Here is a 19,974-nt window from a genome sequence, read left to right as displayed (position 1 = left end):
TATTTGGGAACCAATCATCATGAATGAGCGAACGACATTGCTAATAATCAATATGGTGTCGTCAGCGTGAGGCTGCTGCGACAGCCACGCCCTTCTGAGAGCATCAGCTGGAAGAGAAACACTCCACTCGCCCGGAAAACCCAGGGGCACCGTGCTGTGTGTGTGTGTGTGTGTGTGTGAAGATGAATTGGAATAACAACGTTCAATCCTGCTCCCATCTGTATTACTACTGTAACAGGCAGAGGGACAACCGTGTGTGTGAGTATGAGTGTGTGTTTGTGCAGTGGTGGGTAAAGTACTTTAAAGATGTTAAGTTCAACCAATGTTATTATATTTTAGTTTTATTTAAGTTAATATTGTATACAGAAAAATGTATTCAAGCACACATGGGTGTGGCTTTCTAATATTTATTACTGTTGAGACAGGACGCATAGCAATGATAATGCTCTGTGTGTGTGTGTGTGTGTGTGTGTGTGTGTGTGTGTGTGTGTGTGTGTGTGTGTGTGTGTGTGTGTGAGAGTGTGTGTGTGTTTGTAATAGTTTTTATTCTCTCAGTACCCAATGTGTTCCAGGTCAGTGATCTGAATCTGGACTTCTAGGACTTCACACAAACACACATACACACACATCCCTCGCAGCTGTATGTTCACCTGCCACCCACAATGTGTATGTGTGTGTGTGTGTGTGTGTGTGTGTGTGTGTGTGTGTGTGTGTGTGTGTGCAAGTGGGAGCCTACATCACACACCTTTCTGTATCTTGGTGTCAATCAGAAAGAAAGAAATTGTTCGTGAGAGAGACACAAGACAGATTGGGAAGACATGAAGGAAAAAAAGGCCTCTGCACACACACACACTTCCCGTCTCTCCCTCCTCCCTCCCTCCCTCCCCGTCATTAGCGGCTCTTCATAATTCATGTGTTTGGATGAAAAATGGATGAGCGGCGAGCGCGACACCAGCAGAGATTTCTTCAATTAAAGCCCAGCGAGGATCTTAATCCCACATTCGCTCTGCGTCAGCCAGGCAGCAGGCAGGTGGCATGAAGCCGCAGGGTCACGGGCCCAGATAAGCCTCCCTATAGGTCAGTGTCTCAGGTAAAAGTGTCTGTGTTTATGTGCCAACACATCAGGAAATCTGAAGTAGGAGCTGGTGTGAGAATGTCGCGGAAAAATAACTAATGAGGCTTGTCATCAAAATACACAGCTTCAAATACGTACAAAAACGTTAACATGAACTCAGTATGAGAGGAAGAAGCAGATTCTAAAGTATAACTGCAGCAGAGCCTCAAATACCAGCAGTTCACACTTTACATTTAGCCAAAATGTTTGATTATTCTCCATAATATTACAACTTTTTAAAATCTTAATAGTTTATTCTCGTGTAAATGTAACTCAAAGATCTAAACATTACATTTTCTCTTGTGATACTTTACTTTATGAAATTACAACATCACAACTTCACTCTCACAATATTGACTTTTAAAATAATAAAATAGCTTTTTATAAATATATTACTTTATTCCCATGAATATTAGTCACTTTTACTTTATTTTTGTGATGTTGGGACTTTTTAAATAAAAAATTTATAAATCTTTTCTCATAATGTGTTTTTTCCTTTATCCACAGAATATTATGACTTTGTTCTCATAACATTTCACATCTTGTTCTAAAAATCTATTTTTTTAAATTGAGGTTTGGTAAAAGAGGAAATACACGATCAGAGTAACTGCAGTGTTTTTCCTTCTGGGCTTCAGTGGTTCATGGATGCTCTACAGCGCCTCTAGTGGCCGTTTGACGTGCCCCCCCTGAGCCTGCGGTTCCCTGAATGAGAGGAGCAAGGACCTGGGTGTCTTCCTCCCTCCTCATTCTACTCTTCCTCAGACAAAGAAACGCCTGAGTCTGACTTTTGGCCACCAGGGAAATGAGAGAAACCTCACACCCGTTACTCCCATTGTGTCGGCGCACAAAAGCCTCGCCGTTTCCACCGTTGGCATCACCCTCGTTATTGTCAGAAAACACTTTGTCATTATGTTTCACTTTTCTGCAGTTGGTGTAAGTTGGCTGCTAATGTTTGCTGCCAAACGTGGAGCGAATCCTTCCTGGACGTGGTGCTGACCGCCAGCGTTTTACAGCAGCGTGACAGCAGTTCGTGCAGGAGATTCTCTCACTGGGGGATAAATTAGCACAGAAGGATGAAGAACCTGGAGGCCCACTGGGGTAAAAGGAACTGATACCTTATTACAAAATTAGCCCATTAGAAAAATAAATATTTCATTTCTACTTCATTTATTTATAAGTTAAGGATCACATTTTCTTGAGGGGGATAATAACTGTAATTAAATATTGAAAATAAATGGAAAACAATTTCTTGTCCGTCACTGTGACTTTATCCATAAAATATTTACTTTTTTTCTTTAATCCTTTTCTGATATTATACTTACAAAATGCAGACAATTTAGCATATTTTTCTCAAATATGATTTTTAAAAAAAATAACATTTCACCTTTTTTCTTGAGATATTATGATTTCATTTTTAAACATTTAAACTTTTAATTCAACTTATTATCCAAATCTCATTTAATTTCTGCTACAAAATGTAAAACACTCCACTAAAGAACAAATTTACCTCAAACACACAGAAAAACTGCAATTAACTTTTTTTACTAAAATAGAGCTTATAAAGGCGCTTTCACACTGCAGCCACACACACAAACACACACACACATACTGCTGTGACTGGGGTGCCATATTCTGAGCTGCTTCCCCTCATAAATATTCAGATGTAGGAATTCTGGGAGGGGCGGGGCCACAGCCGGCATTCGAGCACAAGGCGGAGGCGGTTGCCGTAGCGAGGGACCGCTGTTGTCATGTGGCAACTGGGGAGGCAATAACGGACGCAGCGTACCGGGACGCCACATTGTGAGAATCTCTGTAATTATAGTCTATGCTGTGTGTGTGTGTGTGGCTCTGTAAACAGGAAGTGTGTGTGTGTGTGTGTGTGTGTGTGTGTTGGAGCGTCTCACACACCTGCAGTCCTCGTACCAAAGAGGAACTTGAGGCCTTTGGAGAGCTGTTGTCTCTGCTCCACTCGTGAGATAATGACATACATACATTCATACACTAATCAATGCTTGTTTACGCCCATTTGTGTTGTTTTCATCTTTGATTGTGCACGCATGTGTGTGGGTGTGTGCGTGTGTCCGTCTCAGGAGGTCGTGTCAGAGCCAATGGTAGGTTTTCAGCTCATAATGACCGACGCTGAAAGGCGCAGGCTCACTAATTATCAGCTGTGTGCCTTCAAAGCACATTATTAGCACAAAGTCCTGCAATTACACACACACACAGACACACACACACACACACACACACACACACATACACACACACACACACACACACACCCCTTATCACCCTGTTTCCGCCATCAAGTCTTTATTCTCCAAAACTGCTGTGCTTGTCCTTGATTGCCTGAAACTTCAAGGAAGGAGGGAAGGAAGCAATTTAGGAGAGAAGGAAGGACACGAGAAAAGGCAGACGAGAGGGAGGAGAGAAGAAGAGAGAGAGGGGACAAAGGAAAAATTTGAGGGTTTTGATGAGGGTAAAGAGGAAAAAAGAAAAGGAAGATGGAAAAGAAGGAAAGAAAGAAGGACGGACTTAATATCCTCTCCTCTTCCTCAGACCCCTTCCCCTCGCTCCTCTTTGGCTTCCAGCTTTCCTGTGTTTTACCACCTCCATCTCTTCATCCTCCCATCACATAACTCCTCTTTCTCCTTCTCTTCTTCCTCCTCTTCCTGGCCCAAAACAGAGGCTTAAATAACGAGCTGGGTGTCAGTCAAACTGCCGGAGAGCTTCATTAGAGGAGGAGAGCACACTGGATCAAATTAAACGCCCAGCTTTCTCTCTCTCTCTCTCTGTGTTTGTGTGTGCGCGTACATGTGTGTGTGTGTGGTGCAGGCAGAAGAAGTAAACACGCGTTGCAGGATGACGCAGCTATGTGTTGGATTAGCGTGAAATACACACACATACACAATCTCTCTCTGTGCGTGTGTAAGTGACAGAGTGTGTGCGTATGTGTGTGTGTGTGTGTGCAAGTGCGAGCTCATGCGACAGTCTGAGCCTCGCCTACTTTCTCTAATCAGAGGAAAACAAAAGCAACTCTCAACTCTTATTAACACACACAAACACATTCTCTCTCTCGCTCTCTCTCTCTCTCTCTCTCTCTCTGTCTCTCTCCTCGTGTTCTTCTGTGGTGGATTCTCTGTTTGATCTGTTGTGATTCTCTCGCAGCATTTGCTCATTATAAACATCATGTGTGTCCCCAAACTCCACTTTAAAGCCGATATTATCACAAAGCAGAGAGGAAAAAGGAAATAAAGAAGGAAACATGGAGGCAAGATGGAGGAAGAAGAGGAAGGAATAAAAGAAGGAACGAATGAAAGCTGATAAAAGCATCAGCCAACCTCTCTCTCTTTTACTCCCTCTCTCTCCCTCTCTCCATCTCTCTCTCTGCCTCAGATGAGAAATAGGTGCGGCTATTTTAGGATCGTCCCATATTTAAACCATCCTCTTACTCCCCCCCCCCCCCCCCCCCCCCCGCCCCTTCGTCTTGATCTGTCGCTCCGTCGCCGAAGGGTTTCGTTTAATGACCCTCCGCCGCTGCAGATCTGAGCCGCCTCACATCTCCCCTTTCCAATTTCCCCTCTTCCCTTCCTCTTTATCTCCCTCCATCCCCACAGCCCGGCCTCGTCTTCTTCCTCGTCTTCCTTTCTAAGTCGCCCCCCCACCCCCTCAAAACGCCCGTCAAAGCTGTCGGAGCCCCGCCGCGAAACCTCAAAACCATGTTGTACGGTTCAGTGGGGTAGAGGACAAAGAGGAAGATGAGTTACAGTACCTTTGTATTGGTCCGGAGAGGTCACTGGCGTCCTGCCTGGAAAACAGAAACACAGAGAGCGACACGTTAATCATCCATCATTAATAATCCACATTTATGACCAAAGTAAATAAGTAAGAGTAACTCTGTGAACATTTGCTCAAATACCTCCAGTATTGATGCCTGTTATTTGATCAATTCTTCTCATGTAGTATTTCATTTTTGAGCGTGGTGCATTTATTGCTTGATTATTTAACAGATTATTATATTTCCTATTGATTTGACGCATTTTAATACATTTGTCTGGCTTCACATAAAGCAGCAGGACATAAACTCATTCAAGTTCAGAGAAAATGCTTTGTGAAAACTGCATAAAACAGCAAGACTATGAGGGAGAGGAAGTTCAGACTAATGATGAAGAGTTCCCTGAAGTACTTCATACACACACACACAAACACACATAGTGATCTAAACAGTAAATTGGTCTTTTCCGTCGTTGGGAGCAGCGGAGAAACGTGTTCGTTCCACTGGGTTTTCCCAGAATTCCCTGCTGTTTCCCCTTCACTCTGTTCCCCTTTTAGTTCTATCCCTTCCTCCAATCCTCCGCTCCTCTTACACAGCATGTAAATAAATTGGTCCCCAGGCCCCAACACTCGGCGCGCAGACACACACACACACACACACACACACTCGGATCTCTCCGAAGCACAGCGCTACACCATATTAGCTTGTGTTTTGTGTCACAGAGGTAAATAAAATAACAAAGAATGAACGATTCTCTCATTAATAATGTGTGTGTGTGCGTGTGTGTGTGTGTGTGTGTGTGTGCATTATGATGTAACATAGAGAAAACACTTCTTGCTGCTCCACGGCACAGTGGCCAATCACTGCTATCATTACTCTCTGCATTTCAAAGACCTACTCTTGCCTGTTTCATCTCCCAAAACAGCACACACACACACACACACACACACACACGGGTGCGCAACGGCAACCCCCGCTTCAGTCCATTTTCCCAAATGCCATGAATTATGAAAAAGGGTAAATGGAACATCAAACACACACTGGTCGTACCAGCGGTTTTAAACCCCACATACACACACACACGCAAACACACACCGACCACTCTTCACACCTACACGCCATCCCTCAAATTGCTCACATTTCAGATGTACTTGAGCATGCATAAAAACCTTCACACACATAAAGGCTCCACTTTCATATTAACTTCCTGTCCTGGCATTGTGTTAACGCGTTTCCATCCCATAATATACAGTAACATCATTAGAGTAACTCTGACTGCCGGAGTACTAATATTCTGGCTGTTATTTAGTCAGGGATCAGCGCCCACAAGGACAGAAACCACAAATCCACCATGAACCAACAAACAAACAGGCTTTAACTTTTTCAATCTCAGATTTAACGAGCCAATTTCCACCATTATTTGCATTCATCTGCCCTGACCTGGAAAATGGCACTTGTTTTTTCGCCAACTGCAACAACGTGGCAAATTAAAAGAATCCCACAGCCGGAGCGAAACCACGGCAGAATGTTTTTTATTAATACCAATAAATAGTGAAATCTGAGGGCTGAGTTTGAGTTCTGTCACTCCCAATGACCTCATGGAGGCGCTGGCTCATCGCCTCAGTTTTCCAAGGTCCGGACGTAACCTGAACGCAACGCTTCCCGGACATTTTTGCACAAAAACGCCTATTTTGCTTCCCACATCAAGAGACAGTTAACAATCTTCACTGTGAATGTTCCAGATGTATCACTGCGGCTGTGATGAAGAAAAACTATGTATTATATGCGAGCTGGCAGAATGAGCTCAGATCGGGTATCAGCTAGGAAAGTTTCCTTAACTACACAGGTCCTTCCTAAAACATAATCCCGTCTTGTGGCAGAGAGAGCGTCATGTTGTTATTTGGGGCTTTGACCTTTGCGTATCTGTCGCCCTGTAGCGTCGAGCCCACTGGGTCACGGTCAGAGCTCATCTGTATGATGAAAACAGATGTGGAAATGGAGTCCAGGTGGAGAAACGCCAGCGTAGTGCCGGACGAAGGACAGATTTTTGGCGCCGCAAGTGAAAGTCTCGTGCCGCCGAAGGTTTGGAGGAGACGGAAAGCGAAGCTGAAGCGTCGGGGACGACGTGGGCGGCGCTGCCAAAGCCGAGCAGGTGGCAGGACCACAGCATGCGCGCGTGCACACATTCACACACACACACACACACACACACACACACACACACACACACACACACACACACACACACACACATTAGATCTCAGACACACCATGAGAAAAGCGTTCCCATAATGTACTTAACAGCTGTAACACTGCATTCATATATTAGATTTGACAGATTTTTACTGGACATATTGATTAATTTTATACATTATTAATCCATTGTCTCAGTTTCACATACGGCAGCGGACCACAAACTTACAAATTATATAGTTTCAGATAAAAATGTGATATTGTGATTGATGGCAAGTGACAGGATGTGCTCAGTATAACAAGATTTATGTAGGTTGAGGCCTCAGAGAGCTATACAATACACATACAAAAGGACACACACACAGTAGTACACACAAATATAAAGTGCACGTTTAGGATCAATTTGATGCTAAACAGAACCTTTCCTGTCGCTCCGTCTCGTTTCTAAAAAGCTTTTCTCTCCTCCATCACACTCTCACAGCTTCCTCTTTCTCCGCCTCTCATCGGCCCATCTGTGTAATTCTAACACTCCGCTTTAACACTTCTCTCCTTCTCACCTGCTTTCTTTCCTTTCACATATACACACTGAACACACACAAACACACACACACACACACACAAACACGCACACCTTTAAAGGCTGATAAACACATGCTTTGCACGCAGCTTTCGTACCCTCGAACTCTCACACCCATCGAAGACTTCCAACTTCTCTCTTCATCTTAATCTCATCTCTATTCCAACTCCTAACACACACACACACACACACACACACACACACACACACACACACACACACACACACACACACATACACTCACACACACACACACACACACACACACACAGTGTGGTTCCTCCAAAGTGTGCCAGATCTTAAGTCAGCCCAGCTGTGCTGAAGGAATGATGTCAGATGTGGCCTGTTGGCCCGCCTCCAGATGGATCTAAGCTCTCCCATTGGACGGCTGCTCTGTCAGGCTGCTGTGCCAAAGCGCTGAGGGGGGACGAGGGCTGGACGACACGGAGACCTGAGCGACACAAACTAGCTGGCATTTCATTAATCATACTTTGGCTGATGCTGCGTTCACATTGTATGGGAAAAAGCGGCTCACAGTGACTTGATGTCAATGAAAGTAGTGATGCAGGCGGCGAACTTGTGCAGCTGTGTGACTGTCAGACGCACAGATGGATTCATGACAACAGCAAATGTGCCGCCGTCTCACTTTTGGCAATTACACAAGACGTGCGAAAGAGACCTGAAGTGACGGTTTCATCATCCCGTGGCTCAAGCTGTGCAGATCATTCAGAAGAGACACATCCAAGGAACGAGCGAGCGAGGACGGTCACGGCTGTGAGTCACCATGGGTCATAAACAGGAGGGAGAAATCTGTTCCATCTGATTCTTCAGATCTTATCAGATGTTGAACATGTGAGACAACACACATGTAACAACTTAGAATGATAGATTTCACTGTGTTTTCTTTCTCTGGTGTGTAGAGAGCAAACAGTGCAGGAAATTATGCATCAAACCCAATCAAACTTGATTTTTAGAGTAAACAAACATGGCGGATGTTAGCTGTAGCATTTACCTGCACCGGAAAACAAAACAGAGTGAAGAATAAAGTAAAGGAGATGGAGTGAACCAGTCACTCTGCACGATATGAGTTAGATCGGACTGGATCACAAATACACCGAACAAAGAGAGGAATCTGACAAAATACATTTTTTTTTTAAATGATTAACAATAAATATCTAAACCATACATAAAATAAGGCCTTTGCTGTCATCAGAAGGAGAAATCCAGCAGTTTTACTAATGGGAAACAAGATTTGAATGACTGGTTGAACAGCTGCCCTTGAATGCAGCATATCAACATGAAAAAACAGCAACTGAGAACATGAACGCTTTGACGGTGAGAGCAGAGAAGCTGGAGGTGAACATATGCATCTAACAAGTGACACGCTGTATACGCTGCCTGGGCCCACAGGTGCTGCGGTGAGCACAGACGCAGGCATGCATGCATGCATGTGTGACATATTGAGGGCATGTAAAGGTAAAGCAAGAAAAGACCTACGACTGAGAGAGAGAGAGAGCGAGAGCAGAGATGTTAGAGAGAATGGCATGTTAGGCCTCATTTAGTGTGTGATGTTCAAAGGTACCCTTACACGTACACACACACAGACACACACACACACTCACATCAATGCATCCAGCGTGACCAACACAACCTGTACTACAACTTAAACTCAGTCGAGGAGCCACTCTTGAGCCATCCATCATGGCTCTCTCTCCCTCTCTCTCTCCTCTTCTTCTTTTGTAATAATAATGATACCAAGCCCCCCACCCCCGCATCTCCCCCATTCAATAACAACGCTACAGATCAGCTCCATTAGTCCAGACCTCCTCACAGATGCAAATGAAGCTCGAGTTATGGAGGAGGAACGCGTCACGCTTTGCTGATGCCGCCTATCCTGACCCGACAAACACAGAGAGAGAGAGACAGAGAGACAGAGAGAGAGAGGGAGACAGAGAGAGGGAGAGACAGAGATAAAGATAGAGAGAAAGAGAGAGAGGAGGTGAGACAGAAAGAGAGAGAGAGAGAGAGAGAGAGAGAGAGAGAGAGAGAGAGAGAGAGAGTTACAGCTGTGGTTAAATTGGAGTGCATTAAGGTTTTGGTTTGGAGCAAAGGATTCAGCGTAAGTGGAGCAAAGAGAGAGGTCATAACCAGATGGTTGGATGATAAGATGGTAAAGTGAACGCGGAGGGAATCGCAGGTGGGAGGAAGAGGAGTGATGAAGGACGGAAGGGTTACGCCTGTTCAAAAACTTTTTGACTTTTCTTTTTTACATTTTCTTTACAGGTAGAAAATAATAATATTTCACTTTATGTGTAAAAACACACTGAAGTCATTGCGTGTCTTGTTTTTGTTTCTCATGGAACAGAAACAAGACAGGCACTCTCCCATCATTGTCTGTTTTGATACAATTTGGATCCAGATGTGACCTAAACATCTCAGAGGACTCCATGGATGCATGTGTTACAACTTTAACATTTGGAATTAATATATGCTGCCATGACGATGGATTTACATTCCTCTGTAACTACGCAACAGTTTACTGCTTTCTTAAGAGCCTGGAGTTCAAGCGGATAAAGCTGAGCGTGTGTGAGTTATTAGCACGTAAGATTCGATCATTTCAGTTGACGCACAAACAGGAACGTAAAGCAACAAGCAGCATCTGGATATGAAGCCAATCTATATCACATCACTGAACTGTATCTACAACAGAAGCTGAGATAGAAAACAGCTTCGCAGATGAAACAAGAACATGAACCATCACAGACATCTTCTCTCTGCTGGCTTAAAACACAATGCACTTTTGATTTATTCACTGCAATTTTAGCTGTATCAATAGTGTCTGAAGTTCTGTATTGAACCATACTCTGCCAAATTGAGCCATAACTCATCGTCATGACACCAAATCAAATGGCGAGCAAACAGGAGTGAAGTCTCACTGTAAACTACACAATCGAAATTTAAGCTGTATCTTAAACACGTACAAGTCGAGGGGCAGGAGCGAGGGAAAGGGACAAAGAGCGCTTTGAGTGTTTGTTTGACTGAAAGGCCATTGGTGCTCGTATCTCTTGTGAAGGTGTTGACAGATCGACTAATAGCAAAGCTCCATCAGCGCTCTGCCAGCCTGTTAGCCTTGACAGATGCGAAGCAAAATTGAGCTGAAATGATGGTTCGTCATAATTGGAAATAATTAAGGCTCTTTTGTAAGCGGAGCTGCTCCATCTGAAGCTTTCATCAGCAGGTTCAATACCAGGACCTTGCATTTGTCCAGCCGAGCTACAGAGATCCGTCATGTCCTAACCCGCCCTCTTGCCGCTGCTCTTTCAGAAGCGACGATGTGATGAATAAACTTCACTTCCCCAAACAATCACTCCTGGCAGTCAGTTGGCAGATACTTAGTGCCAAAGCCCTGTGACAAGGTGCCTCATAAAAGGCCACCATATTAGATCTACTGCAGCCCACATGAACGCCAGGTGATAAAACACGCAGGGGAATAAATCAATATCATGAATGCCACTTCATCAGATTGCAGGTAGCTCAGACGCTGAAATGTCAACCACTAATCTCTTTAATAGTCTGATATTACATTTTAATCCCGGCGTGATTCCTTCACTTGCGTCATTCAATACCTGTCAAGGGTGGGGTGGGGGTGTGGGGTTGTGTGAGTAGTGCAAAAAGAGAGGGGGCTTGGGTCCAAAAACAGCATGAAGCGGATTAATGAGCAAAAGTCATAAAGGTGGAGGGAAAGGTGAGGAAGATGGAGGCTGAATAAGGGAGAGAGAGGAAGAGGAAGGAGTGGAGGAAGTATCCGTATCAGCAAAGTTAATTACGGTGACTGTGAGGCTCAAACTGAGAAGAAAATTATGTCAGTGATCAAGTGGGGACAAATATAACCAAAAATCACACAATGCTTTTAAGATACAATTTATGCAGTTGGATCCAGTTTAGCTTTTTCGATGTGTCACGATGCCTAAAATGTGAAATGTACATCAATGTAAGACAAACCCACAGTCCCACAATGGAAATATAAAAGCAGCAGTATCTCTGAAATGTACTTGAGTAAATGTACTGGGTTACTTCTTGGCTCGGGGCAGCAGTGCAGGGAGAGAGACGGTGGGTTTATGGAGCGGCGTGGCAGTTTGCCATTACAAGCCTGAATTTACAGTGTGAGGCGATGGACTGAGAGAGACGGAGAGGCAATAAAACCATGTCGATGAGAACTGAGGACAAATTGATATGATCATAACATGTCACATTAAAGACAGGCCTGCCATCCATCAACATGATAAAAGGCCTCCTTCCTTTGAATGCTAACACCACTGTCATTGATCTCAATGCTTCACTTAGCCCACCGCTAACCATTTATGATAACTATCATTATGCAGTTATGGGGACGGCGCCCATCTATCAACGCTATCTCAGAGGTATTAGGCCGTAGCATCCAAATGGTTGCATTACCACGATAAGATAACCCTCAAGTATTGCACTAATTCACAGTGCTGATGGGCCCGGATCATGGAAGGAAATTAGGTAGAAAAGAAAATTATCTCCCTCGATTTTTCACAATTATGTCATAAAATAATGCGATCGTGATGAAATGAGAAAGTGGGAGGAGGAACGCAGGCTCCGCAGAGGATGGAGCGATATCAACGAGACGATGGGGAGACACTCCAGAGAGGTGGGGAGGGAGAAAGAGAGAGAGAGAGAGCGCAAAAGACAGAGAGACAACATCAGACAGAGAGAGAGAAAGAGAGAGGGGGATAGAGAATGACGGACAGAGAGAGAGAGAGAGAGAGAGAGAGAGAGAGAGAGAGAGAGAGAGAGAGAGAGAGAGAGGGAGGGAGACTTGAGCAAAGGGAAAGCAGCCTTGTCGATGACACCAACATGCTTTTAAATCACCCTTGAGCAAATCAGTAAATCAATATCAATTAGGCTGCGTGAGAGACCAAATGGACAACTGGCTTTGTTTTAACTAATGAAGTCTGTGGAGAATCCAATCGCACACTGACACACTGACACACACACACTACACTACACACACACACACACACACATACACACTTCTCTGTACTACAGTGATAAATCAGGAAATATCAAACAGTTCAGTACAGTATTTGGCTGTTTCTTATTAAAAACCTTTAGCGTCATATAATTAATTGTTAACATCATAATCTGTTTTTGTTATTAGTTAACAATTTAGTTGAGTAAACATTTTTAACTGGTGTCTACGTTCGATAAAAAGGTGACACGGACCAGAACCTCCAGTTTGGTCCCAATGGTCCATCTGAGTGTTGGGCGAGTTCTCACTGGGCGGACATCTGTCACATTGGTCGGAATTCTTACCTCATTTCTAAGATTTGCATTGGAATCTCTTGATTGCAGGTTCAAGTTGGCCTTTTTGCTGCTTTCAATGTTAATGCCTGTAATGATGTCCGCTGAAGAATTAAAAATCAGTTCCGCAAAGTTTTACTCAGGTTCATCCCAACAACTCCAACATCCAATCAGACGGCAGAAAATTGAAGTACAACATCTGAAAATGAGAATCCCTGGAGAAAATGATCACAAAGCTCCTCTGCTTTCATCCCAACCTCACTGTCTGCTCAGAGAAATGCCAAACTAAATGTTATTGTGCATAACTTAAAGAACTGAGGCTTACAAGTGGATGTCATCACTACCATGAGATGTCTGGTTTGTCATTTGCTCACACACATTTGCTCACACGCGCACACACCATCCCTGGCAGGCAGCATGTGGCGAGGCAGCTCAGGGTTGCCGTATCATTTTAAACATCCATCAGCTCAGCAGAGATATCATATTAGCTCCTCATCTGCATACGGCAGCGACAGAATGACAAATGAGAGAAAGAGGGAGGGAGAGAGAGGGGGGAGAGACAGAGAGAGGGGAAGGGAAGGAGAAATAGGGAGAGAGAGAGTGAGAGAGAGGGGGAGACACTCGCCTCTTCTCTTTCTTCTTACATGGCTGCCTTCCACCCCTCCGATCCCCTCTTTGCTCCCTCTGCCTCCTTATCCCTCTCTCCTAACCTCCTAAATTGGATCACCCAGCCGGCAGCATGTGTGCGAAATATGTGTGTAAGTGTGTGTGAGTGTGTGTGTATTGTTGCAGAGTAATCACATCTTTTAAATGGAAAAGGGGATGAATCTCAGGAGGAGCGATGACCACTGCACCCATATCTGACTCACCAGACCCCCCCACTGGCAGCCTGAGCGGCTCTGGATCCTCCATCACTCTGTAAAGCAGCTTTCAAACTCACATAACTCAAACATCACATTTTACTCCTTTAAACGCAAACCTCACATCCACAAAAGGTGTTCATACGCTAAAAGTTCCTTTGTGTCTTTCCTGCTACGGCATAATTACTTTTAAATGAACGCAGAAGTCTGGCTGAGGTCAAGATGATTAGATGAGCTGTGTTCATAAGTTGTCCATTTATAATCTTGTTTGAATGTTGAATCTCTCTATTTAGATAGATCTAGATTCGTCCTGCGTCTGATCACATGTCATCCTGACTATGGCTTGTTTCCACTATATTACTTTCGAAGTCAGCGGGTTGAAAACTAGAGCTGCATGACTTCATAAGAAAACTGTGCCATGACCGTGGTGCAGTTTGTAGCCGTTTTGTGGTTTCCAGTTCACCAAACCTGCACGTGTTTGGACCGTGGGAGCCTCATGAGGTCCAATGTCCTCTACCACCAGCAAAGACAGTTTCACTGTTTACATGTCCCAACGCTTGCAGCTCACAGTGTAATTTGACCTTAAAATTCCACTTCAAACGAAACGCCACATACCTCCAGAATGTTATTACTTATAAAAGAAACGATGCAAGTGACCTCGTTCAGAAGTAAATGCGCTGAAAACGTTTAAGCGTTGGAGTGTTACAGATGTAGACCAGGAACTGCTACTGTGTCTCCTCTCATCCAGCACGCCACACTGTCTCTCTCTCTCTCCCAGGCTCAGTGCACCTCGCTCGCCCACCCCTCCTGCCTCCAGTATAGAGTGAAGAAGGGTTTGGGCGGGGGGGTTGAGGGGGTGCTAGTGACATGTGGCAAACAAGAGGCAGACACAGACATCAGGGATAACATCACTTGCCAGTGAAAAGGCAATATCATAGAAAATACTAGAACAATACCCAGGAACACACTGGTACACAACATGGCTACAATGGCTCCGAATACTGCAACACACACGAGAGGGAGCGAGGGAGGGAGGGAGGGAGGGTGGGAGGAAGGGAGGGAGAGAGAGAGAGAGAGAGAGAGAGAGCGAGAGAGAGAGAGAGAGAGAGAGAGAGAGAGAGAGAGAGAGAGATCTGAAGGCAAATCCCCCTTGGTGTTAGTTCTGCTCGAGCGGCTGGCACTGACACATGAATATTTCATACTGTTGATGTTTAAATCCCATCATTTGTGATGTGGCACATGAGCGTGCGCGGAGACTCATTGAGAATGAATAGAGTGTGAGTGTGTGTGTGTGTGCGTTTGAGGGAGAGTGTGTGTTGATCTATAATGCATAGTTTCAGTAAGTTCACTTCTGATATGCTCTGTTGCATCTCTGTTTCAGAACTGTGAAAAGACTGGACATGTGTGTGTATGTGTGTGCACGTGAGCCTCTGAGCGCAGATTGCCCAGTGTTAACTCATCCATATGAATCTCTGTCCACAGCACATAAAAACACTGCGAGTGACATGCGTACATGTCCAGCATAAATGCACATTTTACCGTATATGCACACAATTGAAGAAGAAGAAAAGGAGGAAGAGAAGGAAGAAAAAGAGGAAGGAGGCCTCAGACTGCTTGGGTCTATGGGGACAATTACGAACAAGAGGTGATTCATGGGCCAAGCATCATAATTCTAAAGTTAAGACATTTTTAATCATTATTTGTTGGCCATAGACAACCATTCAGACTGAACACAAGGCTACCACTAGAGGGTAGCAGAGATAAACTGATCGATGACACGATTTCGGCCGAATGTTCTTTGTCGGACACAATGTCACCGTAAACAGTAAAAATCCTTGATTTCTTTCCTCATAGCCCAAAAGTTTGGTCATCTGTCAGTGAGGAACCAGGACGGACTGGAGAGCTATGAGATGCTGCACGGAAAGAGCGACATCATATAACAGAGATGTTTCACAGGTGAACTCAAAACATCACATGTAAACCTGTAAACCTGAGTATCTCTCTCTCTCTCTCTTTCTCTTTCCGTCTCCCTCTGCCTCTCTCTCTCTCTTTCTCTCCCTGTCGCGCTCTCTCTCTCTCTCACATTTCCAGGTAAGCGACAGAATCAGACCCAGAAGCCTGTGCGCTCTCCTTCTGACTTCCAAATGCACAATTTCCCAGCTAATAGAGTGTACTCAGAAATGACTAATCGAATCGGAGCTACCTGGAAAATTAATTTGCCATTATGTTGTTCCAAAATTGTAACAGGGAGGGCCGGCAACCTCGTGTTGCACCGCCGCGGGGGAAAGTAAACAATTAGAGACTTGGTGACTAATGAATTCTGTGATTAATGAGTGTGTTGGAGGTAAATCTCTACAAGACTGACACAGACGTGCAGGCACGTATGTACAAACAGCTACACACTCAGCCTGAGATGCTGCTTATCTAAACACAACATTCACGGTTGAAGTGAAATATTGTGTATTCCCTTTTTTCTCAACCGCCAACACATTCGCCTTGCACGGTTAAGTGAAAGAGCTGGCATATCCTCTCACAGATCAAGACTGATAGGAAGTGTAAGCACTAGCAAGCGAGAGGGAGTGTGTTTGTGTGTGTGTGTGTGAGTGTGTGTGTGTGTGTGTTTGTGTGTTTATGTGTTTATGTGCAGAGACAAGCGAGTGAGCCAAAGAGAGACTGGGGATAGGTTGGAGTGAGTGAGAGTTTGTGTGTGTGTGTGTGTGTGTTTGTGTGTGTGTGTGTGTGTGTGTGTGTGTGTGGTGAGAGAGGCCGATCTGGTTTGTGTTTCAGATGAAGAAAAAGAGCAGCAGGCGAGTGGATGACTTCACCACAAATTCATCCAGAAATTAAATTAGGGGTAAGTTTTGTGAATACATTTTGAATGTGTCAAGGAAACGTTGAAATATTAGGGAGAAAATTTTATTTTTTCAACTAAAAACTTTAAACATTCCAAAAATCACAGCTATCGTAACTTCAAATATTAACACTTCAGTCCGGTAAGATTCTGACTTCTAATCCAAATATTTCAACTTTATTTTATGGAACATTTCAACTTTCAAAATTCTGTTTCTACTCAGAATATGAAAAAAAAATGTTCTCCAGCAGTAGCCCAATAAAAAACAGAAATGTTGCCAGTAAACAGCGAACAAACAAACAAAGTAATCTAGAGGATAAAAGACTGAAATGATTCTAAGCACTCTGCTTTAATCAGCAAGACTTCGTTATGAACAAAACCCAACAGAGTCCTGAGCCCCATCTGGGGACATGGTAATGACAGATATAGAGACAACATTATGACTGGATAAGTGTGTGTGTGAGGGAACGTGAAGGCCATGGGCCCAAATGAAGGATGTGGTGGCAGAGTGATAGATAGAAAGAGACACTGGAGACAACTTGTGTTTCTATGTGTGTGTGTGAAAGGGAGAGAGTCCCACAGTGGTGTAATGACTCCCCAAGGGAGCAAGACCTGGGGGCTGCTTCTCCTCTATGACTCCCCCCATGTCAACGGAGAGGAGGGACGAGGGGATGAAGAAGAAGGAGGAGGTGAGTAAGGAGACGACGGTGGCAGCTGTCGGCTCCTCGGGACAGTAATTGGTTGGCTGGGAGAATGAGAGAGGATGGGACGGATGGGACGGATGCTAATACACACACACACACACACACACACACACACACACACACCACACAAAACTGACTGGCACTCCAACACGGTCATTAGCCACCTTGTGCCCGGTATAAGCGTAATGCCGCCCACAGGCGATGTGTGGGGTTTCCTGGTGGCAGCGTGCAGGGGTCCTGGTCTGGAAATGGAAGGAGGAGGTGGGGGTTTTGGGGTGGGGGTCAGCTGACGGGAGTGACGGGTATTTATTCACCATGACACCTCCAGCCACGTCCCAGTAAACAAGTCATCGTACCCCCACCCCCACCCCCCCACCTCAAACCCAGAGAGTGACAGCTCCAAATCACAGACGACAGGCTGAGTGACAGGTCTGCACGGGTGCAGGGAGGGAGGGAAATATGAGGAATAATAGGCTGTAATGTTATCCAGACAGGAGAGGAGGAGGAGGAGGAGGAAGGGGAAGGGGAAGAGGAAGAGGAAGAGGAAGAGGAGGATAGGCCAGGAGATTACTTGACTCAATAAAACTGTTGAACCCATGCACTCTTCAAACAACAAAAATTTCCTCAGTGTGACCAATCTGCAAGGATTCGTTGCTACATTCAAGTTACAACGGTTTTTGAATAATTTCAGGAAACCATGATTCACTTTTGCTTCCTCCATTTGCAACAGTGAACCACTTACGCCCAGAAGGTAAAACACCAAACTTGCACAACAGAGTTCATTTTGCCAGTCAGCATTGCATATAATACTTCCTGTTTCCTGAGGCCGGAATATTTGTGTGGTAAATTCACACTCGAAAATGACGCCTTGAATCTGTTGACAAACAGGGAGGGGTCTTCTTCTGGGTAAGGACAGTAATAATCCCCCTTCGTATCCTGAACCTGGAAGTCCCCTTAATCATCTGGTTTTTCATGGTTTTATGTTTACAGTCCCATTTATAATCCATTCAGCTAAATAATAGAGGACTTTAAGTACACATCATGCAGCCATGTTCACTTGTCATGCATACTGATTCATTCTCTGTTCACACAGACAACAAAGTTTACTGCTTCTACTCAGTCAAACTTTTCCCCGTTAGTTGAACAAAATATGTTCTTGTGATGTAAGTCAATATCACGCGTCCGCTCGCTTCATTGACACTGAAGCTGCTTACAATGCTGAGTGAAATGTTCAAACCCATTAAGAAGCCATTTTTCTTGGCAGCACCATTACATCAAATGGGGGAAATCAGTATATCTGCATCTAGATGTACGAATGTAACTTTAATTCACCCTGATGTATCTGGTGTAAAATATAGGACTGAGCAGAATTTAAAGTAAGGCTGAGCTGGTTTGAGCCTTTCGCAGTAATACGGCGTAACTTTGGGTAATTTGGGCAACTTTGGGTGCTTGTGGTTTCTATTGATCAAGATGCGCTTTCAAAAAGCCCAATTCCGACATCAGATCCTTTTGGTGCGAAGCTGCTGTTAGATCCATTTTGAGTGATCTTCAGCATCCTTACATCTGACCAGTTTCATGATTTATTCAATGTTTATCCAGAATTATATTCCAGACAGAGAAGGGAAGTCTTTGAAGTAGAAATTAAGCAGGGCGACTGTTGCAGTATTGAAATCCTTGTTCACTAACTTGGCACTCGATTACAGATTTACTTTTCAGAGATGTTGTAGTGGCAGCACATTGCACTGACAGAGCTTGTACTTTTCAGACAATGGTTATTTGAAGTTGAATGAAATAAAATGTACAAATTAATCTTGATCATGTTTTCTACAAGGTGTGACATGATTGACCCAAACCTCAGTAAATAAAGCTATGTGTTTGTGAAACTGATCAATAACTGGAGGAAGGAGCAGTGATCTGTAAACGTTGAGGAGAAACCGCTGGACCTGTGGACGTGTTAGCTTCTGCTGCAGGCGACGGGAAGAGAAAAGAGGCCGGAACAGGGAAGACAGGAGGCAATAAGGGGAGAGATGGGGTTGAAAACGTGAGGCAAGCGAGTGGAGGAGAAAAAAATTCAATATATTTTTAATCTTGCGGATGTAATCAGATTATGCGTCTGCCAGGAGCGACGTATTTCATAAGGAATAACCCGTTTGGGAGAGGGGACGTGGAGGCGGAGCGGCGGGGAGGAGCGGCACTTTGGCGCGCCGATCTACATCGACACTGACAGATTCTAATAAATGCGCTGGGAGGCGCCCGGAGAAACACAATGCAGTGTAATCATTTTATCATGACAAACCGGAATTCCAATACTGTCCCATGTGAGCCCGGCTGGGGGAAAATTAAATTAGTTTAACTGTGAATTGCACAAGCTTGGGGAATGAGGAAGAGGAAGAGGAGGACGGGGGGACAGACAGAGTGGAAGAGGAGGAAGAGAGAAGGGTTGGCCAGCTTTGGCTTTGGCTTTGGCAGGGTTTCTGCTCTCTGGAGGAAGGGGGGTGTAGTAGAGGAGCTCGGGTTTCAGCAGCTGCTAGCTAACGACGCTAACTCAGAGATCCAATACTGACGCATTAGA

General features: G+C 44.5%; 1 protein-coding gene across 1 annotated transcript in view; it reads right to left on the bottom strand.

Annotated features, from left to right (window-relative positions):
• The window catches only part of LOC143008331 (CUGBP Elav-like family member 2), a 144,608-nt gene that overhangs the window by 104,364 nt on the left and 20,270 nt on the right, over positions 1-19,974 (bottom strand). The window contains exon 2 of the mRNA XM_076160043.1: positions 4,887-4,922. Coding sequence (XP_076016158.1) covers positions 4,887-4,922 — 36 coding nt within the window. The remainder of the gene's footprint in view (positions 1-4,886; positions 4,923-19,974) is intronic.

This window comes from Genypterus blacodes, unplaced genomic scaffold (genome assembly GCF_046128005.1).
Source record: "Genypterus blacodes isolate CSIRO-AG114 ecotype Tasmania unplaced genomic scaffold, CSIRO-AGI_Gbla_v1 ptg000103l_1, whole genome shotgun sequence".
NCBI lineage: Eukaryota > Metazoa > Chordata > Actinopteri > Ophidiiformes > Ophidiidae > Genypterus > Genypterus blacodes.
The sequence above is the reverse complement of the archived record's forward strand: the minus strand, read 5'-3'. Positions and strand labels throughout refer to the sequence as shown.